The sequence below is a fragment of the Podarcis bocagei genome (genome assembly GCF_964188305.1).
Source record: "Podarcis bocagei genome assembly, chromosome: 12".
NCBI lineage: Eukaryota > Metazoa > Chordata > Lepidosauria > Squamata > Lacertidae > Podarcis > Podarcis bocagei.
In genome coordinates, this window is record NC_138137.1 from 37,923,246 (window position 1) to 37,947,836 (window position 24,591).

The 24,591-nt window shown below is 41.2% G+C and overlaps 1 protein-coding gene across 1 annotated transcript in view; it reads left to right on the top strand.

Moving 5' to 3' along the window:
- MALRD1 (MAM and LDL receptor class A domain containing 1) overlaps positions 1-24,591 on the top strand; it is a 233,336-nt gene that overhangs the window by 135,710 nt on the left and 73,035 nt on the right. The window contains exons 30-32 of the mRNA XM_081163119.1: positions 6,245-6,425; positions 13,525-13,653; positions 19,529-19,690. Coding sequence (XP_081019245.1) covers positions 6,245-6,425; positions 13,525-13,653; positions 19,529-19,690 — 472 coding nt within the window. The remainder of the gene's footprint in view (positions 1-6,244; positions 6,426-13,524; positions 13,654-19,528; positions 19,691-24,591) is intronic.

Genomic DNA, 24,591 nt, shown 5'->3' on the forward strand with positions numbered 1-24,591 from the left:
ACTGAAATGTTTGTTTTAATTTCAGCTTCCATCAAAAGTAATACACATTTCTCCAAAACGTTGGTAACAGCTACACCATCATTTCCCAGCTCAGTTTTCTACAATAGGGATTTGATGTCAGCAAATCTAACAGGGTTTTTTTAAAAAAAAAAATTCAGAGAGAACTTAGTCTGTTGACAGGAACACAAATGGAGTAGAAATGTTAACAAATTACAAATCCTGTTACCTGGACAAACAATAGTGAAGTACTATTGGAAAACTGTCTCAGAATTAAAAATATCTTCATTAAACTTGCCTCCAAGGATCACAGGGTAGCTTATAAAAACCCTCCTTATTTTATCCTCATAATAACCCTGTGAGGTAGGTTACTCTGTGACTATCATGGCAGAGTGGGGATTAAAACCTGCATCTCCCTGGTCTTAATCAGCACTCTAACCACTATACCACAGTAACTTGGCACTCAGCAATACAGCTGCAAATAAAACATATTAAGTATGTTTTGAGTGCAATATACAATGTGACACTAGATGGCGATGGTGAGCCTTATGGAAAATTCAATGTATTTTTAAAAATGCAGAACGTTTTTTATATGTTTGTAGATTCCACCCTCGTCTTCTCTACAGTGGTCAGTTGGGTGATTCAACCTCCCTGAAAGAAAGGTGGTATATAGTCGGTTGTCTTACTGATTGTAGCCAGTCATGTTAACAATTGTTCTTCACTACTTTTACAGATTTTATGTTGCTGTATGCTGTCCTGACATTTTATGAGCAGGCAGTATATAAATACTTCTATAAATATATTAAATAAGTAAATGTAATAATAAATAAAAAACATAAGGGTCAAAGAAGCTAACTAGAGAGGAATAATAGATTTCCAGGATTTCTTTGCAAACACTTTGTGTGGAGTGCATCCCTGTCCCTCGTAAGGCTCAGGCAGTGATGGAATGGGTAATCATATAGCTAATTCTGATTTGATATTTCTGTTCTTGGAGCCCTAGTAACAGGCAGATTTAGGGGAGCATAACGGGTTCAGTCACACTGGGCATGGAGCCTCAGGGACACCACTAGGGGTACCATAACTCTGATGTAGAATGGAGCATGAGGCAGGGGGGCACTGAATATTGGTGTCGCAAAGGTACCGCTGGTACTAAGTTAGTTCAAAAACAGGGAAAAAACTCTTTAGAAAGATGCTGGCTGGTATGTCTCTGCCTAGGATTTTGACTAACCCTCAGATGAAATAATAAACATAGCTTGGAGGCAAGGGTATACTGGGAGGGTGGAAGTAAGGGAGGGGTCTAAAGCCTAACTACAGAAAGAAAGAAGCCTGTTGTCTTGAGATCCATAGTTGTGTGTATCAGCTTCCTGGGATTGTCCTAAAATGGAATTGACCACGTGGATAGTCCAATTAATTAAGGAGGGGTGTGCTTTCCATCTCATAATCATAGCCAATGGGGAATTATTCGCTGAATTAAGGGGTTAATTGTATTTAGATATGGCACTGGATTCTGGAATTAATTTGAGGTGATTCACACAGTAGGCTTTCCCTGTCCATCACAGTGATACACTCATGGCTCAGAGCAAAGTCAGATCACACATACAGTCTCAGACCATATGGTAAGTTCCAGTTGAACTTCTCAGTAAGGCTTCCCTTCAGCTGGTGATTGGTACTGTCAACGTGCACAGTGCTCACAGTGTTTTAAAATAGTGTCCTTGCACACAGCAATGGCATGCATATAGCTCAAGCACTCGCAGTCCCCAAAGAACTGACAACAATGATCTTGTGATGAAAGTAGAATCTGTTTTTCTTCTCCAAGCAAACTCCATAATATGTTATATTGAAAAATATGGTTTCGGACCTTTCAAATAGAATTTCAGTTAAGAATGTTGGCCTATTTATACTTGAATATTTTCACTGTATTTGATGTTTTATTAAGTATTTATAAATTTTGAAACAGCAGAAGCTAAGCAGCGTAATAGTAATGGGCTCTTCTAGTAGTTCCAGATCCAGAAATGTTTACAAGGTTTGCAAAATAGCCATTTATGTATCTGATCCAAATGTCCTTTGGTATTTGAACTCATTTCAGTGGTGCTATTCCCTATGCAACAGATAAAGCATATCTGTAAACGTGTCTAAAGGATTATGGGCCTTAATGCTTCAATACTAGAAATGTCTAATTCACTTTATTATCAGTAAATACTTAAATGGATCAATTTTGCATTATAATTTTCCATTATTAATTTCCACTTCAGTTAAAGCTTCTGCTTAATTCCCCAATCAATGGCTAGCTCTTATTAATTAATCAGACTCTTCCTATTAATAATGTTTTGGAATGTTTTCCCACACAAAAGAGATTTCAAGGGCAAACTGCATGTATGTGTAAAGACAACTAAAAGAATAGATGCAATTAAGTGCTTTGAGTCTTTGTATTCACGTATATATATGCCCCCACACACTTCCATGATGCAGAACTATCCTAATTTGTCCTTTGGAGTTTGTCAGTCTCACATACTTCACTGACAAATTTGTCTAACTGGTCTCTATATCTAGGGTTACCATATTTCAAAAAGTAAAATTCCTGAAACCCATAAAATTGTTTAGCTTTTTTTAGTAACCCACTCCACTGACCACCCTAGAATCATGGTGGTGGGGTGGCAAAAGAGAAAAGTGTACTCAATGGAGGAAGAAGAACAGAAGAGGAAGAGGAGGCAGAAAGGAGAAAGTGTTAGGAGCATCCTACTCTTGTGTAGGACCCTGGCAGAGACACATGCCCGACTGGCATGTTGTCTCCCTCCTGTTCGATCACTCAAAAGCTTTCTCCAACCCGAACATCACAGCGACTGATACCTTGGAGACATCAGCACACTCAGGGATCTGCATAGTATTCACAGTTTGTGGAACAGAACTCAGTGGAACAGAACTCAGTAGCACAGCATTTTGGCTGATCTACGTTTATTTACATATAATACACTCGGAGCATTCTGCTTTAGCTCCTTCCACTTCCTCATCAGACAGCAAAGAGAGAAAGAACAAAGGACAATAGTCCCACTTCACAGAACACAGTAATACCAAAACATCCTGTCTCTGTCACTTCCCACACTGTGGAATGAAAACATACACTGTCATGTGATAGACAACAATCCCATGACTGCAGACACGGGGAATGAATTTCCAACAGAAAGATGGCCATACTGCAGCTGGGAGTACATTTGCACTCACCATTCAGGAGAAAAGAGGTACACTTGTTTTCTAGGGTCCAGCAGCAGAAAGCACCATGTTGCTGTGGAGTGAGGAGAGAGACAGAAGGAGAAGGAGACATAGTTAAGCAGGGGCAGACTTTGGTCTTTCAAATTACAGCTGTGCCCTGTGTGAGCCCAAAAAGCGGTGTTTTCTGCCTATTGCCTTTGATTCTGCTCAATTCACGACATCATAGTTGCGGTGCCCTGCAGATGGTCATGCTGCCCCTAATCCACCTTGTGAGTTAAGGCTGTGAGTGAAGAGACTGAGCCTTGAACAACAAACCCTCAGTTCTTCTCGTATATGATAATATTCATGGACTTTGTCTTTTTAAATACAGTTGGAATCCCTTTCTATTTTTTATTTAACACTGTACCACAATGAACCTTTTACTCCTTAAACCCACTTGCAAGATCCCTGGAGACCTCTCTAATGTGCATGCCCACCCTCCATTCTTATGGCATAATCTTATGGCATAATTGCAGGCTGTGTCTTCGTTACATTGTCTAATAACAATGATCATATCCCTTGCTACCTTCTAGTTTTATTGCTGCATGAACTGGCAGCATATCCCCCCCTTCAAATATATTGATAAACACATAGGACATGTTTAGGTACTAGAGTGTAGAGAGAAGTAAGTAAGTAGCAGGCACTGTATTGCAAGCAACAAGTGCTGCCTTATGAGTAGCCTCTGTGCATGGAGTACTTTCTACCCACTTTCTACCAGCTGAGGTTGCTGCACCTCAAGCTGACAATTATACATGCTGTGGTGTGCCACTGTTCAAGCCTATCCGCCATGTCTACTCAAAGGTTAAGTCCCACTGAATTCAATGGGACTTATTCCAGTCAAGTATGTGTATGACTGCAGTCCAAGAGGATGTAATTCTCATTCAGTTAAATGCTTCAATCCACTTTAATGATACTGGTTGTAGGCCAAATGTGGCCTTGACATGAATAATGAATGGATTTTTAGCATTCCAAGTGAGGAAGGTTCAGAAGTCATTGTAGGCAAATTTGTTGTGTAAGCCAACATTGATTTTCATTGGCATTCGTATTGTTTCTATAGCTAAGTACTAATTGGGGCCTTGTTTGTTTTAGTTTGCTGTTAATCATCCCATAGCTGCCAAATCAACTGCACATAAGAGAGACCTAGAGCAAAGGCTATGTATTCAGAAAATCTGTGTTCACTCCCTGGAATTGACTGCACTAGTAGAAGTGTTTTATATATCTCTATCTACACACATAGTGGAATCAGTTAAATTGTTCTGTTCATGTGCCGTTGAATTAATGTTGACTTGAGCATGTGCATAGGAGTAGTCTGCTGGCTGCATATTTGAACTACATAGTGTTAGCTTTTTTGCTGGATATTACAACTATAAATATATTATGCTGAGTATAACCATGTTAAATATTTATTCTAAAATGATGCATCTTAGCTATTGAGTTTGTGGTCACTGGTGCCAGGTAGGGATGGATCCATCAGTCTGTTTCTAGTGTGTAAATTTCACATTCATTCATAAGTCCCTTTTTGTCTTCTGGTGTCTTTGACACCCTTTAACCAACTGATCTATCTAGTCAGGTGCCCTTATCTATTACTTGTTAAGTTGTACTTTTAAGTAGTATGTGATTCTGGATTCTGGCCTTAATATTGGGTTGTTCCCTTGTAGTCCTATAGTTGTAGTAAAATATAATCTAGCCCTTGGGTTGCATGCTGTCAGAGCACCTTACCCCAAAGTTGGAGGCTTTGTGAGGATTGCCTATTTGTGTGAATCTCCTATGTACACAATACAGAAAATGTTAGCAAAATCAGTAGTGTATTTTCAGACCAAAAAAAGATTGCCTCCAGGCACTGCATAATATATTTTACTTTTGTGGCACCTTAAATTGCAGGTGTTGTGTAACCCAGCCGTAGCTTTGCCATGTAATAAGAAAATTTGCTCATTTTAGCTGCTTGGATGATTTGAAGCCTGAAAAAGTAGCAGCTGGGAAAGGCATCAAGAATGATGTAACACTTTTGAAAATAGGTCCTGTACGTGACAATTTGTACTTAACTGTCTGTTCATTGAAGAATCAGATTTATCATCACCATCTGTTTATTTATATGCACTTTCCCACAAAAATTTGCCCAAGTGGCTCACAATGTATCAAACAAACAACAATAATATCTCAATTCAAAAAGCAAGAACAAAATAATCAGCATGTAAATAAATCCATACATGATCTAAAACAACATATAAAACAATACAAATATGCTAACCTAATGTAACGGCTTAAAAGTACAGATCAGAGAGAATAATGTCCAAAACAGAAGCAAAATGGTAGTGTACAAACCCTGGGGGAAGTCATTGTTCCCTAAGGACATTTCACAGAAGCTTACTATAATTAGCTTACATGTATTGAATGGTAGGAACACCTCTCACTTGTGGCAGCCTTTACTCTCAGCTCTGACCTGGGTCTCCTCTCTCAGTCATTACCCTGACTCTCACCTGCACAGGTAAAGATTTCCAGTCCTCCTTCAAGACCCACATAACCCCTTCCTGAAAGTTTGACTTGATTATAAAAGTTGTGTTGCATGTAATGCAACAGTGAAAGTAGAAGATGCCTGAGTGAGTCACATCATTTCCCCATGCATCAGGAATCTTGTGCAATGTGACCCTTTGCACATTTACCCATGGATGTTTAAGTTTTCTCTTTTCATGAACCAAGGACAGTGGTTGCATGACTCACTTGCACATTCCCTTTCAGTCTTTATTCTCTGCTGTAAGTCAGGGGTTGCCAACATGGCACCCTCCAGTTGTTGTTGGACTGCAACTCCAAACACTTCCAGCCACTATGGCCAGTGGTCAGGGATGTTTGTGGTGGTACCTTGCAGATGATGACTAGCCCTGCTTAAACTAACAGTATTTCTTGTAACTTTCACTTTCTCTTTTCCCCATTTCATACTCACGGCAGGTGCAAATTTAGCATTCTGAGTTTTGCATTCACTCAAGCTTTATTCTTTTCTTTGAAGACTGGGAGTGGTCTTTCAAAGGTTTGGAGTGATTCTGGAGACTATGGTGGCCTTTGGAAGAAAGCAGAAATACATCTGGGGAAGCTGAGAAATTTTGAAGTTCTGTTTGAAGGCATTCGGATCAAGGATCTTGGAGGAGGAGCAGCAATAGATGACATTGTCTATGAGAACTGCAGCACAGGTAAGGACTTCTTACTTAAAATGGTATGTGCTGAAAAAATAAATGCATAGAAATGTTTTGGTTTTTTTTAAGGAATGCAATAATGGTCAGGTTCATACGTAACACTAAGCCAAGTTCATTGTCTTACTTTGTTCAACTCATCAACTCGAGCAGTTTCAAGAAGCATAGGCCTTCAGTATATTAAATAATAAATTTACAGCTTATTAAAAAATAAAATCACAGCTATATTTTGCTGTTTGGTGGTTATGACAGTGTCTTTACCTTCTATCCCAGGAATAGCTACATGGTGCCCTCCAGGTGCGGTGGACTACAATTCCTCTCATTGCGAGCACCGCTTTGCCCCCTCCTGTTCTATCTCCTCTGCATTATTCTCACACATGGATGCCCAAACATTAGTCCTTTTTGTCTCAAGTGTCTGCTACCACATTCTTGGGGTGTGATTTACTCTACAGCAAGAAACAGAAATTCACAGAAATGTAGAAAGCCAGATTCGGATATTATGACTTTATGACAAATCTATGGTCGCAGCTGGGATTATCTGTATCTCAATGTCTTCACCAACAAATCTTTCCAATTGTGTGTGGATCCTCCTGCCAAGGCTTCACTGCCTACAGGCAGAATTCTCTAAGAGTCAATATAATTTGTTAAGCCTGTTTTATGTCAGAATCAACACAAATCTTCTGATTAGCCCTGGCTGAGTAAAAATCCCCACAGATTTTTGAACTGATAGCACACCTTATTTGATACAACTTCTTGCTACTGCCTGAGGAAATGCTTTATCAACTTTCCCCCAGAAACAGCTGTCCATAGCCACACATGTTACCGACAGTATGGTGCTGTTCCTATATCTAATCAACTGGCAAAACACCCCGATACAAAAATACCTGAAAATGAAAGTGCTTATCAAATGTATTTTGAGGAATCCTGCTAAACTTTATTGCGCTTTGGTAGAATTCTACTTCCAAGAAATCTTTCTGAACTTGTACCTAAATAAATAAATAAATAAATATACATTTTGTTCATCCCATGGATCCAAGACCTTAGTTCCAAGTTCTTCACTTTCTGTTCCTGAACAGTTTTTAAACTATGGCAGTTGCCTTTATAGAAAAGTGGAAAGGGGAATCACTGAGGGCACAACCCACAAAGGATGTTTTCTTCTGTAAGATCCCTTTAGATAAAAGGTTACCGTCTGAATTCAAAGGCAGTTTGGTTACTAAACGCTTTACGGCTTTTAAAGAACGGAATTGTTGGTGGAATAGTCTCCTGCATGTGGCATTTTCCCTTTAAGTAGTTCTCCTCTCAGAGAAAGAGTTCATTCATCAGTCATCCTTTTTATTAGTGATTTAACATTCACACCTCCTCTTCTTTGCCTCCTCCTTCATTTAATACAGGCTGTGCATCTTCAGAACACAGTTCCTCATTATTCCTTAAGATAGGAAGAGCTACAGCTAATTAACTATTGTCCACAGTACATCTAATTCAAAGAAATGCAGGATAAAAAGAAACCCAAATCAACAAACAAAATATTAAAGCCTTCTTTTTCTGTTTGTTTTCCTCCCTTTAATTTCTTTTTATACTTAAAAGTGATCGTCCTTGTTTTCATTTGGATTCACAGGAGCAACATTCATAGAAACAATATAACCTTCAAAGAAACAATACTGTATAACCTTCAAAGAAACAATATAGCATCAAGAGAAAAAGAGGGAGAGGGAGAGAGATACCTGCCTTTAGAATTTTTTTGGTTTCAATGCAACACTTTATTCACCTCCTGATTCACATCCACACTCAAAAGTTTTCTATTTTGAAAGTAGTGTGTCAATGGCTATCTTAAAAACATAGCATGACAGCACTTATATGTTAAGTATTTTTAGAACTCTTCCCAATTTTAACTTTGATGTCTACCACAATAATTTAAAAGCTGGTAAAATATTTGCATGACTAGCTATTTAATCATAGTAATAATCCTTCTTGAGAGTGTGCCACAGACATGGTCCAAGATTCATAAGTTTTGATTTTTATCATATGCACTGAATCACAGCACCTGTGCATGGCTGGCATTTTCCCCCCCTGTTGGCTACTTCAATTCTTCCCACTGTGAGTGATGCTTTGTGCTAACATGATTACATTTGGTATCTGTCCCCAGTGTCATTGATCATTTGCTGTGGGTGAAATTTTTTCAGACTGTTACAAACTATTCAGGGCTTGCTCATCAATAGTATATTATAAATGCAGAAGGCCCAGCAGGGGGCTGACATGATTACTAAGACAAGAAAAAAGAGAGAGCAGCACATATTAACAGAGAAAGGAGAAAGCCCAGGCCAGGATTGTACAGACGTGGTTTGTTTTATAAACGTCATATAAAATACCATATGCCCATTAAAAAAACTCTGATAGATTTTAACCTACTAAAACTATTCAGCTACCGATTTCACCCAGCACTTAGCATTTATACATTTATACATTGCTGCTGCTCTCTATGCATTCAAAGCACTTAAGATTATCTCAGGAATCGGTACAACAAACAGGAAGGAAAATGAAATGCATCACAATAGCAGTGAAGGACATTGATATTACAGCTTTTTATATTGATATTTTTGCAAGTTTTGCATATATAATTTCCCCACAAGGCTCGTCACAAGAGGATCCCAACTGTTCATTTTGTATCTGAGGCATAATTATAGTTTGTTTTCCACCCCAAAAAAACTTTTATAGAAAAGCGTTGAATAGAATTAAATCATAATTTATCATTTACCAAGGGGAAAAAATAGCAATTTCAAGAAAGGCCACACACTTATTCCAAGGATAACTTTTTAAAACTAAGAGTAATTATTTGCAGTACTGGGGGGGGGGGCGAGAGAGAAGGGAATGCTGGGAGAAATGAAGGAGAAGCTATCCATGTCCTTCTTGCTGTACTCAAACATCCTCTTCTATTCCTCGGCTGCCTTGTGTGAGAGAGATAAGGGATGAAGAGCCTGCAAATATCCCACAGTAATCTCACGCAATGTGTTTCACTCCTAGTACCTTGTGTTGTTTTCAACAAGAAGATCCAGCTTCCGTGTAGTAATTTAGAATGGATATTTCATCAAGAAGCAAACACCCATATATGCGCAACAGCCACCAGCTGAACTTAACCTTCTCTAACTGAACACGCTAATGACACTCTTGCTCTTTAGAGTCTATTTTGCTTAAAGATACAGTAACAGATCTCATCATGGGTTTGTGTGTATAAAGGGGACTGCAGAACAGAAGAGAGGAGGAGCCACAGAAATGGGAATGGTCTGTGCACAAGGCGGAGTTAATAAAATGAAGGAGAAGGGATAAAGGCGAAAATCGGGTTGCAAAAGGGGGTTGCAAAAATGGTTGGAAGAGTCGGCATGGAAATGGAGGTAAAGATGAAAACAGAAGTACAAACAGAGCTGCATAATAGGAGGGGAAGGTGACACCATAATTCGACTAAAGGTGAAAGGGGTTAGTTGAAATGTGTGGAAGAAGAAGAAGAAGAAGAGTTTGGATTTGATATCCCGCCTTTCACTCCCTTTAAAGAGTCTCAAAGTGGCTAACATTCTCCTTTCCCTTCCTCCCCCACAACAAACACTCTGTGAGTGGGTTCCACAAAAGGAAGGAGGGACACGGGCATAGGAGTGAAGGTGAAAGCAGTGCAGTATAACAGAAGAGAGAAGTGGATTAAAAAATAGGCTTGAGGAGGTGAAAGGGGGATTGGTAGTTGCATGGGGTGGGAAGGGGAAAGTCTAGAGCAGTGTTTCCCAACCACTGTTCCGCGGCACACTAGTGTGCCGCGAGATGTTGCCTGGAGGGAGGCGGGCGAGTCGGGCGGCGAGAGGCGGGGCAGCGGCGGTGAGGAGAGGCCGCCCAGCGCGGGGCTCTCGCCGTCTGCCTGCCTGGCTGCCTGCAAGCTCGGCGGGCAGCACCTCCGTCCGCAGCGCCCGCCCCTGCCAAAGCTCACCCAGCCAAGCCGCGCTCTCCTTCCTGCCTCGCTTTGCTGCCTCCTCCCCCCCCCACCCCCAAAGCTTGGAGGTTCCCCGGCAAGGGAGAGGGAAACAAATTGAAACTTACACTTTCGTGCGTCCCTCCCGGCGTGACGCTGCGCGCTGACGTCACGGGGCTGTAATGGTGGTGTGCCTCGAGATTTTTTTCATCAAACAAGTGTGCCTTTGCCCAAAAAAGGTTGGGAAACACTGGTCTAGAGAATGTGAGGGGAGCTGGTAAGCAGAGTAAGCAGGGAACGTAGCTCTCTCTCCAAATAAATATATGTAGGTTGCAATATGTAGGTTGTCAAACAATGATGGGGTCAAACTAAGGGTTTGGCTGTCCACAGCTTGTGCAGCTCTTTCAGTGCCTTGGTGTTCCTCTGTAGTTCAACAGCTCCCCATAGTTTACCTTGCAAGGACACTTGAGAAGCACAGCAGGCGAAAACAGGGAATGCATGCAAGTGCTATACCGCTTCATTAGATTTCTTCGTCATTGTGCTTTCTGTTTCTCCAACATGTTACTCTTGGCTGGTTCAGAGCAAACTAGTTGAATTATATTTGGGGAAACAAATTTTATTTTATTTTTTTCTCTGGCATCCTTTTTAGTTTGTTCAGTTTATCTTGTTTTTGTGAAAGGATCCTGAATTTAAAATGAAAAAATGCTCCTAATTATGACAAACACTATTCTGAGTGAAAACCATTTTCTTCCTTCCTTAATGAAATGTCAACATTCAGCCAAGGGCTGAAAAACTGGTAAAGGGATACCTTGCATTTAGTAAGGACGGGGGAGAAGCTTGGTTTAAATCACAAATTCACAGTTAAAGAAACAGTCGCACAAACGGAAATACAACTAAACTTCTCTGAATTTTGTGATGCAGTTCTCTAACCAACACATGTGTATATTAGGGGAATAGCTCTGGGAAGCACAAAGGCAATTGCTCTTGCCTGCTGTTGCTTTTGTATTCATGTAAGTAACCGCTAAACTTGGATATTTCATATTGTCATCATGACTAGTGTCCACCAGTCCACAAGTAAAGCCAAAGATTAATTTCTCCACATTGAAAGAAGAGGAAGATGTCCTCTGTGCATTTGAATTCATTGCCCATCTTGGAGTGCTGAGGTTGGGATTCAAGTGTGTTTCAGGATCCTACACTTGTGGTACCATCTTCTCCTCTGTTGCTTATATTTGTGTGTTGCCTTGTCCTTACATCTCCAGTTGTAGTAGTACAGTTGGCATTCCTGGTATATTTGTATCTTCAACCCAGAAGCAGAATATCTTAATACAATTGTTAGCAATAAAGCATTTCTACTTTGCTGGCTCACTTTGGATACACATTGCTCTTTCATCCGTTTACCCAGCACCAAGTTCTCTCTTGTGAATGCTTAAGTTTTATGAACAGGGTGATGTAGCCTCATGTTGTGCACTTTGATAGGTGTGGTGTGCGTTCTGTCGCTCAGTCAATATGCTTGTGGGATGCCTTGGTTCGCTGACGTTTGTCAGAAGAACCACATACCTGATTCACCAGGAGTGGTGATTGTGGCCCAGTGTGGTCACCTGGAATCAGGGGGAGGGGCTGTCTTTTGGCTTCCCGCACAGCCAGTGGATGATGTCAGCTCCTCTGTTGACCACAGGAGTTGTCAGGAGTCACCTGCAAAATTCAAATGTGAAATGGCCTATTACGGCCAGGAAAGGAGGAGGATAAATGTCGGCTGTACTTTTTCCTAGCAGCGCACTCCAAGTTGGCTTTAGGTGTCTTTATTATGTCCTTCCATGCCCCCCGCCCCGGCTGGCCTTTGTGACTAACTGTATGTGCTCCTTCAATATTATCCTCCATCATGGCTTTTGGGCTGGAGAGGGAGGAGGTCGTCGGGTGTAATCTTGAGCTATCAGTTGATTTCAAAGTGAGTCTTTTAAACTTGTCTGCAGATATATTATAGCCTCATTCGGGCATCTGCCTGAACATGCATGGGAGCAGGGATGCACATGCAAGTTCAGCCACCAACTTCTCTGGGTACATGGACTCCTCTTAGACTTTTACATGTATAGCACAGCAGTTTGCCGAAGCTTCTAAGTGCAGTAGGTTGAACATGCTTGGAAAATTCCCCAGGATTGGAAATTCTGGCTGATCCTGCGACGTTTTCTGAGTGTGTTAAACCAAGCACACTTTGAAATCCCTTCAGACCTTCACGCTAAACAAATGAATATATTGAGATATGTATATCTGAGTCAGATTTTATGATAGGCCATTTTTTTCTTGTCTTCAGTATTCAGTATTACAGCATTTCAGTGTGCATTGGGTTTAAAATTTATTGTACACCCCAGTCAGCATATCATCATCATCATCCTTTTTTATTATCAAGCATGTTTTATTTTAAGTTTTGCTTTCAAGACTGTAACTGTATTACAAAAAGTAGGGTTTGTTCAACAGATTAACTGAAATGCAGTACTGTACTTGCATTTAACCTTCTGCTCAATTATTTTCACTGTTTATATTTGCTTGCTAGTTTGAGCAACCAGGAGACTACCTTGCTGGGTGTTTGTGTGTGTCCTAAGCTTTATCCCCACCTTTTGTCCCCACCTTTCCTCAACTATACAGGAGCTGGAGCTGGCAAAAGAGAGATTTCCTGACTTACTCAAACTGTAGGAGTCCTCTGTTCTGCATTGCAAATGGCACTGAGAACTCCGTAATCTTGAAAACTCATGATGGAATGGTTTCCTTTGGGAAACAGGAGGAACTCTATGTCCGAGTTTGTGTATGCATATTGGGCTTCTCGTCATTGCTGCCTTTGTTCTATGTATTTTTGTCTTTACTGGCAATGAATGTTATCATACCCCCCATGCATCTGGAGACCAAACAAGGCAAATGAAGTGTTGTCCTCATGCTGAATTGAATTTCAGTCTGCTTAAAGCTTCTCATCCATTAAGCTCTGAATATGGGCAATAGAGCAGTCTAGGCAGGTACAAGCCATCATTAAAAGTGAGCGGGATTGAATAACATCTGTTGGAAGCAGAAAATCACTAAAGTGATGGTGCACAATGGGTAAACAAATCAAAAAGGGCATTCTTTGATTTAATTAAAGTATTGATTTAGCTGTCCTGTTGGTTCCAGTTGGAGAGGATTCTGGGGTGTGCCCTACTGTTACCGACTTCGTATGTTGGAACAAGAAGTGCATTGAATCTCATCTTGTTTGTGACTACAAGGCTGACTGCAAAGACCTGTCTGATGAAGCTGATTGCAGTAAGTACTTCTATCTCTCTGCATTAATGTAAGCTGGTTTTTTTAAAGCTTAAGTGCTATAAAATAGCTACTCAGGACATGATTGTTATGAACATGTTGCTTCTGAGCTGGCTCCCCTTGACTTGCCCCCCCCCTTATATCCGGATACATTTGCTACACCAAAGAAGCTGCAATCCTATGACCACTTTCCTAGGAATAAGCCTAGGAACGTCAACTAAAGTGGCCCTCCCCAGACCGCACTTGGAAGTTCCATAGCTCATCTGCTCCCCACTTGGCTTCAGGACAGAACCTCCACTGAGACACCTTTAGGGGTTGTATCTTGAGAAGTTGCACGTGCTTGGGGTCGGGGTGGTGCACCATGTCACCTCGCACCCAAAAATAAACTAAAGATTCCACTCAATGCTTTATCTGCTACACAAAACGACACAAGCACTGCCGGCTTTTATCCTCCAGCACTGGACGGGAGTGAACACTTGTTCACTCTGGTCTGTCACCCAAGCCCTGCCCCCCCAGGCTCTGATTGGCTAAAATATTCAGAATTCTGGTGGGCTATGCCATCATCCCCCACACCTGGTTGAGGAGGATCCCAGCATCCGGCTGCAAGGGCGAAAGGACTTTTCCACCCTTGGGTGCCATGTCTGACCACAACCGCTGCCCACCCCAAATTTCGGTAAGTGGCCCATATTAAACAAACTCTGATGCAGAAGAAAAATATGCCATATAATGCTAATATTTTAAAAACTTTGCCAATTCATTTCTTTAAAAAAATTAAAATACATTTCTTACTTCTGGGTAAGCATGTATATAATTGGACTGGTTCACTTGGCCTTTTGTACCTTCCGTTTCTCCAGGTTGGTAAATCATGTACCCCTCTCCTACTCAGTGAATGCATTTCTACTGTCTAGCATGACAGTGGGTGTAAATCTTCACAGAGTTTTGTATATTCTGATCTCACAGCAGCTATTCTTGCAGTGCTAATGGTAAGAGGTCAAAAAAGAACCTAGAATTCTGAGCTAGAAATAGATGAATCTACTGTATGCATCATTTGGCATGTAGATGTCCAGAATTCTGCTGCACCCCATTTCCGAATTATTCTGTGGTTTTAAAAAGAAATACATGATTTAGAGGTAGAGAATGAGATTTTTTAAAAATGGTTTGGTGTGGTTCATTATATTGGTAGGAGGTCATGCCTTGTTGGTTTGGCTGATATATCATGTGAACAAGAAGTCGTGATTGTTGGCTTTGGGAACAATTAGTTGGTCTTTCATGCTTGATTCCAATTCCTGAATAGGTATTTATAAAGTAGAATTAAATAAGATAATATGCTGTATCTGTGGTTTATAGTTTTGTTACTTATTTCTTTTGGTTTAACCATGGTGATTACCATGGTCATGCCTAGCCATGCATAGAATTGATGTCCAGCACTCCAGCCTTTTGTTAGCTAGATAGATAGATAGATAGATAGAGATATAAATTATATTCCCCTTTCACTTTAACCTCTGAATAAACTGACCAAGAGTGGCTGTATCATTATTTTGCTATGTAAACCTGTCTTAAATGCACCAGTCCATTTCAGTTTGGTCTCAGTGGCCTGCCATAAACAAAATGGTTGGGATGTGCTCAGGTGAAGAGGAAACAGAAATAGAGGTTAACCACTGAAATGGTTACATGTTAAGGAGCTCCTGCATCAGAAATAACTGCATATTTTATTATCAATTTTCCATAGAACTGATAAATCCAGATTAAATTAAGAAAAACAATGGGTTGATATTTGGATGATGATGGCCTGGTGTGCATGGTGCAGAAAACTTACATGCATGAGCAACGAGGATTCCACAATAAACTCCTGTCTGGAAGCCCCCAGTGTTTCCCTTTTAACCATTTGAACTTTAAAACATTTTTTTCTGCCTTCCAGTCAGACAGTCTCCCACAGTTGTTATGCCCCTTAAACATCAGCAGTGGTAGTGATGTAGGGAAACTGCATGCGCACCTTGAAAGCACTTTCAATTTTGCTGAACTGCATTCAATTATGCATGGGTTTTATTAATAGCAGGCCTCGGTGCTGATGAACCATCTAGTCAAATGCCTTGGCATATTGAAATGAAAGCAATTTTAGAGACAAATGGAACAGTCCTTTCCCCGTCACCTGTAAATAGATTTGGTTTACATCAAAAAGAAAAGGATGTCAAGAAGGTGCAAACAGGCAGCTGACTTTATCGACCCAGCACATACTGCTCTTAAGTATTTATTGTAAACAATGCAAGCTGAATTACACTGGCAAGATATTGTGATTGAGTTATTGTAGCCAGGTGATCTTTTTAGTAGTGATGAAATGGCAAGGCACAACATTTAAGGCATTTCAAAGTCTCATTCATTTCCGCGGTAGACAGAGATTATAAAAGAGTAGCCGCATTAGTCTGTTGCAGCAGAATTTGCAGAGTTTTGTGACACCTGGGAGACACATTTATCATGCCGTGAGCTTTGGGAGGCAAGAGCCTACTTCATCAGATGCACAACACGGGAGGTGCTCAGTGCATCTGATAAAGAGCGCTGGAACTTGGATTTGTCATAGACCCTGACAGTGAGTCTGACACTGATTCAAAGGAAGAAGCAATCCCATATCTGGTCCCCAGCAAAGACCTAGATACTGACATAGTAGACATGCTTTACAGGACCTGTTTGTTCGTTGCTTTTTTGATATTCCTAAAAGGCCCTGTTGGTTCATGTGGTCTTGTTTGGTGGCACTGCAGCACAGCATAAATGATTGCAATCCCACTGCTTGATAGCTGCCCTGATGGTGCAGTGAATAAACCGCCTGGGCTCTGCTGCCAGAAGCTCCCAGTTCTGCCCCCTGGTGCTGAGTAGAGGTAACTCATGTGAACTTTCCCCTATGCCTGGGGTGCCAATTGGGTTGGAAAGAAAAGGCCAGTCTGTATTAGTCACATGCCCTCTCCTGCAGTATGGGACCTCACTATATGGAAGTAGCTCTGACACTGCTGGCAAATGTGTGTGAAGGGCACTTTAATCTCTGCTTGCTCCCAGTAGCTCCAAATTGTGGCTCTTGATTTTCTGACACTTATAGAAGAACTGTGCCTCTCAGGGCTGAAGTAGCACCCTTGTGACTACCTGGGTGGCATGGTAACAAGCTATGTCAATAGCGTTCACCTGGCATCTCCTGCATTCAGGTCTGAGCAGAGTCAACAATCCCATTTAGCCAAGAGTAATACTGCCCTGTTCATTCGGTTAGGAATACATTTAACAAGTACTACCGCAATTACTATGCTTTATGGTTTTGCATTGATCTGGCATGCTAAATAAATCTCTGTTGTTTCCTTTCTACAAGAGTGCTGGACTATTCTACTGCATTGTTGGTTGTCGAAGATACCAAAAGTAATCCCACCTATTTAGATTGATTTCTTTTGCTCAGGCAAGGTGGTTTGTAATTGAAGACCAGATTCATTTATAGTCACATAATAAAAAGTGGGGAAATCGAGAGTTTTTCAGATACCAAAGGGGAAAAAAATCAATTTAAATTAAAGTCTTTTCAAATTCAAGTTAGCTCTTTAAACTTTTTCAGTTACAAGAATGAACAAAATACACAGAAAACATTTGAGCCTTTAGCACTGCTTCCCACATTTTGATCTAAGGTGCTTTCATGCATCACACAACATTTTCCCAAAATCCATTTCCAGTGTCTAAATAGAGAAATCCTTTAGTCCGATGCCTGATATATGCGAGCACTTGCTCCTTAATAGACAAGAGAGTGTGTTGTCCTGCAAGTAGCTCTCTTTTATCAAGCTATATATTCATTATTTTTGTTTTACTTCTTTTTCCTTTGACCCACAGGAAATATCACTTGGGGGCTATAGCTGATGGTGAGCAGAGTCTGAGGCCCGGCAGGGTTGCCTAGTTCTTTCCCTCTCTCGGCTGCCTCATTCCTTCTCTACCTTTCCCTTGTTCTCACTTGCCCAGCAATCCATTCCCAGAGGGACAGCCCTAAGAGCAAGAGCAGGTCCACAGTGTTTGAAGTGCCAAATTACACTAAGACTCTTGTGGAATTAAGCCAAGGGCCAGAGTGGTGCCTCTGGGAACCCTACAGACAGGACCTCCTATCCATGTGTTTTTTGTTTTGTTTTGTTTTTTAAAAAAGCATACATAAACCTGGGGGAGTTTTGCAGCAAATGCATCACTGTCAACATCTACTCACCAGCAGCAACAGCCCCCATATCAGAGACACAAAAACAGACCCTGCATGTACAAATGCCTGCCAGCATAGGATGCATCCAATGAAATGGAATCTAGATTCCAACAGCTCATGTAAGAATAAATGGATTCAGAGAAAAGAAAGAACACTCGAAAATTGAACTAAATAAGTCAGCCAGTGAAGAAGGATCAAGGTAGCAGAAGGAAAGATTCACATTTATGTCAAAACAACAACAAGTGAATGAGAAGCCAACTGGTTTGAATTCTCACATGTGTATAAGGAATCTTACACTTCCAACAGTGCAGACGCACCTGGTCCAAATCTGGCTTCTGCTGTAGGTCCTTTCGTATGTTAACTTCCCTCCATGGCACCCAATAACAGTGCAGTCCTCTACTCAGAAGTTTAATGGTGCTTACTCCCTGTGTGTTTAGGATTGCAGCCAAAGCCACCCACAATGATTATGGCCTTGTTACTAGGTCACAGCCAGGCTAGGGAAATGCCCAAGAGAATCCAAAGTCACATGTGTGAAATATTTGGTTTCTCTCAAGTCTGTCTTTTTGGGTGAAGGTCCAAACATTAGTTTTCTTCTTACTATTTAAGATGGCACATATTTCTGCTTTGCCTATGCAAAGACCTGCTTATATATCTCTCTCACCATCTGGAAAACCTGAGTGTTTCCCCCCAAAGCAGCAATACTTCTTTGCAGGGAGGTCATTTATCATCTTAACATATGTAAATTTGGATTTCTGCCGATGAAAGTTGCACCAGCTAACAAAGTTGTACTATCGTTATTTTGAAAAATGTAATCATCATTTTTGACCTCCATCTGAACTGATGTGTCTCTCTCTAGTCTCCTTTTGTAAGCAGGTAAGACTCTTGCATTCGGCTGAGCTTCTGGAGACTCGTGGTGACTTCTTTCTTTGGCTTTTCATAAAGTTTCAAATGTTATTTTTACTATTTTAGTTGAATTATTTTAGTTTGTATGGATTGCTATCATTTTTATTTATTTAATTAATCGATTGATTTGTTTTCTATACTGCCCTTCATCTAATTATCACAAGCTAATTTTCAATGTAAAATAATAATAATACACAACATAGTAACAAACAAAAGCAATAACACACAGTTTAAAAGGCCATAGATTTCATTAGCCAAAGACCTGGGAGAAGAGGAATGTTTTTGCCTGGCATCTAAAGATATGTAATAAAGGTACCAGATGAGCTTCCCTGGGGAGAGCATTCCACAAGTGGGAAGCCACTACAGAAAAGGCCTGTTCTTATGTTGCTGCCCTCCGGACCTCTCACAAAGGAGGCACATGAAGAAGGGCCTCAGATTATTATTGCAAGGTCCAGGTTGGTTCATATGGGGAGAGGCAGTCCTTTGTATCTTCAAATGGTTGTAAACCACTTTGTGAACAGACTTGTATTATTACAAGTAAATAAATAAATCAAGGATGGAGAACTGGATCTGACCAGTTTGACAGGTAGATGGGACTGTCCACTTGTAACAATGCACCAGGTGACCCATTTTCCCCACCCCTCCCCCCAATGGTGTGGAATTAAACCATGCAGGCACAGGACCCAATGATTGTTGGGCTATCAAAGCACCATCCTTGGCTTGAATGGAAGCTTCAACGATAATAAATAAATGTGGTTTTCTTTGTGTTGCCAGGCCAATATACCACCGTCCCAGGAAGCTGTAACTTTGAAACACAAGGCCACGACTGGACTGCTGTGTGTGGATTTACACAAGATCCTGAAGATGAATTTGACTGGGACGTTCACAGCAAAGCTGTCATAGAACCAGGAGGTCCACTCAAGGATCACACACCAGGTAATACGCTGTTTTGGGGAAATGATTGAAAGCTGTTATTCCTGAAACAGATATCCTCAAGCCATTTGCTGAATGAGCCAGGTCAGTGGTGGACACGAAATCAATTTTGTGTGCTGTGCAAGGAGGCAAACTACGGTGAGCAAATGCTACTGGGAACTAATTGGAAAATGCCAATGGATGTTTTGTTTTCTTTGGTGACAATGCAAGCATAAATAAGACACCACAGAAGACAGAGGAGAGATGGGCAAAACAGAGTGCATTGGATTTTGCCTGACAGTGCTGCCTGAACGGGGAAAAAATAAGACAGCCTGACGTGGCCAGTTATCAGCTATTTTCATCATTGCTTTAGTTCACAACAGACAGTATAATTTTATAGGTTGTTCTTTACAATGCAGCTCTGGTGATAGCATTCCCGATGCTCTGCTATGGTTGGGTGCATTTATTTATTCATCTCTTAAGAATGGGCTGCTAAATAATACATAAAGATACTAATTAATCAGAAATCCTTGGGAGAAAATACTGTTCTGGTAGATTAAATATGCCTTCTGTACATTTGCCTGCATTTTTTAAAATAAAAAAACCTGTTAATTAAAGTGGCGCTTGTAAACTTTTCCCCTTCTAGGCCTATTTTGATGAAGAATTAAGAGTAACAAATAGTGTAACAATTGTTGACTACTGTGGCAACTGGCGCATACAGTCTTCTGTTGTAGTAGGCTTATTTGTGCAAGTTGTCTAATGGATTTTCTAAATACTTCCATGGGTCATCACACAAGCATGATGAAGGAAGTATTTTGCTTTGATGGCTATAGCTGTCATTGAAAAAGAATTCAGCTGAGTCCAGCTGATTCACACATGCATCATTTGATCATCTCTTGATTACATACCACATGGCTCTCAGCTGAATGTGTGAAACTCTCTCCATAGAAAGATAGTGACAAGGCTCACTAAATACCTAGAAAGGCAGAACAGGATTACAGTAGCAGGTCTCCCCAACCTCTGTGTCTTCAAGTCAGGTACAGAGCCAAATGCACATAAGCTCTAGAGAAAGACGGTTCGCTGAATGAACCAAGGAGGTAAGGACTGCCACTGAACCGCCCTTCACATTTTCTGTGTACTATACTCTTGCCTGAATAGAGCTATTATTTTTGAGTTTACTGTGGATGACAAAAAGTTCTAGCTGTGGGGACAATTGTGGCGATACTAGAAGTATTTGTTGTTGTTTGCATCCGTCTGTCTTGAGAGACAATGGAGTTCGTCTCTGGGGATGGTCAAACTGCTGCATAAGCAGCACGGAAGTAACCTCCCTAGGGCACAAGCCAGGGAAGTGTGTATGGAGGCCCTGGGCTGCCCAGACAACAGGACCTCCCTCTCGGCCTCACTGATGTGGTACACAGGAAAGCACAGCAATATGTTTGACACCAGCTTGGCTGCAGGAGTTGCTGGAAGGAGGCGCACAAGGCACCATCCAATCATCTCAAGGACTCCACTCCAGATTTGTGTAGGGTATACTTCTTAGCCTTTTTTTCTCCCAAAGATATCCTGCAAGGCTGCTGAGGTTTAGGTCGCAGTTTTCTTTCTTCTAGATGGGCTATCTTCCCAGGTTGGTGAGCCCCATCTGCCCCTCCCTTCGCTCTAGAACTTGTGCAGAAACTGTCATCTTGACCGTTGGACCTACTGTTGTTCTCGTCTTTGCATGTAAGGGAAGTCCAACCTTGCTGTATACAGTGGTACCTCGGGTTACATACGCTTCAGGTTACATTCGCTTCAGGTTACAGACTCCGCTAACCCAGAAATATTACCTTGGGTTCAGAACTTTGCTTCAGGATGAGAAGAGAAATTGTGCTCTGGCTGCACGGCAGCAGCAGGAGGCCCCATTAGCTAAAGTGGTGCTTCAGGTTAAGAACAGTTTCAGGTTAAGAACGGACCTCCGGAACGAATTAAATACTTAACCCGAGGTACCACTGTACCTACATTACTAATCATATATGTTATAAAGAATGTTTTGCCTTTTTTTTCCTATAGACCAACAGAGCTTCAGTTATAGACTCCTTATCCACTGCAATTTTTTAGGCTAAATTTTGGGTCCTCCTTGAGTGTTTCTGCTTTGCTTGAACTCTGAGGCCCTGCTCCAGTTCCCTCAACATTGCAAGGCAGGGTGGGGCATCCCATTTACTCAAGGTTTTCAAGCAGCCCCACACAGCACTCTTGCTTGAGCTTCCAAAAACCGTTTCAGACCTTTCTATTGACTAGACTAGAAGGTGTAGCCAAATGGCCTCTTGTTAAGCCCCTTCACATAAACCCACTAAAACTGTCAGATCTGGATTAAACGTGCTGTTGATTTGCTCCAGGAAGGTGATGTTTATGTACTTAGTAAAGATACCTGACAAATGAAGACAAAAAGTCAAATGACACATCATGTGGGACACTTGCAATCAGGATCTTGTGAGGGGTTTTTTTTTAAATTAAAAAATAATAATATTTTTTATTAGCCAGGAAAAGTGATTAGACTGGCATTTCAGTACAGGAAGGAAGCTTTAATACTCCCCCTCTCCCATGCCAGTTTCCCAGTTTCTCTCCTACACTCTGTCCAAGACAGCTACTTGCCCCATGGAACAATATGGGGGTCACTGATACTGCACAGCCAGTGGTGTTTTGTTCCTAGACAGTTGTATGCTGGAATTCTTTAAATAAGGTAGAGATGGGGAAGCTTAGGCTCAGGGGCCAAATCCATCCTTTCTGGCTCTCTTATCCTACCTTCAGAACTATCTTCAGACCACACCCTTCACCAGCCTTGCTTTGCACCCTTCTTGAGTGCTTCTGCCTTCCTTGAACTCTGAACTTACCTGAATAGAGGACTGAGTATGAAGAAACTAACCTACTGTACAAAGGGAAAATTTACACTCACCCCCTTTGCTTCTGACCTTGCCCACCACTGAAATGTGGTCCGCAGAAAGTTGCCCAAAAAGCAGTTTGGTGCTATGACTGAAAAACTTTCCTCAACCTGGAATAAGGGAATGAAAAACCATTAGATAACCTGCTTCAGGGAGTTCAAAAGTGTTCTTCACCCTTCTTTGTGACAGTTGTCCAGTGGTATCTTTTTAGGGTATCTACTCATAGCCCAGGATAGGCAGTGAGAAGTGAGCATAACCCTTTTAAATTTGTGTCACAGGAGCATCCTTAGCCCCAATATCAATCCTTATGAAGTTATCAGCCAGAAACCAGGTTGGCTGATTCAGGATACATACCCATCGCCTATGCCAAAGCTGACTTGCATCTGGAATCAATAAAAGTTGTAGCCATTTCAATCCCAAGCTGGTGCCATGTCATTTTTGCTGCTTCTACACCTCCAACCACCTCCCCGGTGGCCCGCTGTGCCTGGGTTTGCAAAGATGATGGTTTCTATTATCCCACACAGAAGTGTGAGAGAGATAGTCTACGGATGCTTTAGCTTCTAATGAAGTGCACTTGTTAGAACTTCCTTAGGTAGCTCTTTCTTTTGAACTAATCTCAAAGTCTTAATAGGTTTGTTTGCATTTCTTTTCCTGCAGAGGAGTGCCATCAGCATGACTTCATACAGACTGAGTACCGGATGCAAACATATTGTTCTAATTAAAGATAAGGATGAGGAATTTGAAAGAAACAAGAGGGGCTTAATAAACCTAACAATATTTTGAAGAATTAAAAAATGCCATTGTGGAGACGATCTATATGTCTCTGTATCGAACGTCCTTAGTATTGACCATGTTTTGCAGTTGTACATAAATAACTAACAAACAGAAACTTTTGGAAGCATTATTTGGCTCTGTATTTCCCCCCTTTTTATTAGAAAACAGAGGGAAAATATTTAACTATTAAAGTAGAGAGGAAAAGGCCGTGGAGTGTTTCTGTCAGTGTTATAATTTGTATAAGTAAAATTATTAAATATTCATTATATATCCTTTCATTCATTATGCTATATAATTGACAATCCAAGCAGATCTAACAGCAGTGGTTTTCTTTTCACAGAAACTGGTCACACTGCCACTGCCAAACATAACTGACTCCTGTACCAAACAATTATATAATTAAACAACAGTCCCAAAAAACCTCACAGCCTTCTGGAACATTTGATTTGTCTTTAGAAAAGATAAACATTTTAAGCGCCATTCCTGTCATTTCCTTGTTGCTTTCTAGACCCATAAGGAAACCACAGTGTTTACCGCAACTCCCTTGTCTCAGAAATGATTGGCACAATAATCTAGTGATCTTTCCTACCGCAGTCCCTGATACAGTGGTGCCCCGCAAGACGAATGCCTCGCAAGACGAAAAACCCGCTAGACGAAAGGGTTTTCCGTTTTTCGATGCGCTTCGCAAGACGAATTTCCCTATGGGCTTGCTTCGCAAGACGAAAACGTCTTGCAAGTCTTGCGATTTTTTCGCTTCCCCCCCTTTTCTAAGCCGCTAATAGCCTTTTAGCCGCTAAGCCGCTAAGCCTTTAATAGCCGCTAAACCGCTAATAGCGCTAATCCGCTAAGCCGCTAATAGGGTTGCTTCGCAAGATGAAAAAACCGCTAGACGAAGAGACTCGCGGAACGGATTATTTTCGTCTTGCGAGGCACCACTGTAATATTTTTTTGCCACAATTGTTTAGACATATCTTCAGTGATGAAATGGTCCTCTGAATCTACTAGCACAATTCCGGATTTTGCATTCCTAAGGGCAGTGCCACAATTAGGGAAAGGGTCATGGTCACCCAGGTAAAAGATGGTGGCTGGGTCATCCTTAGAGGGGTTCAGGAGTAAATCACACTGTGGGGGGCACCCCCCTTTCCTTAATTTCCTCCTGCCACTACTGCCTCTGCTCCTCTTCATGGTGATAGTAGTGGTAGCCTCTCCTCCTGTGCCACTTCCATTTTTTTAATT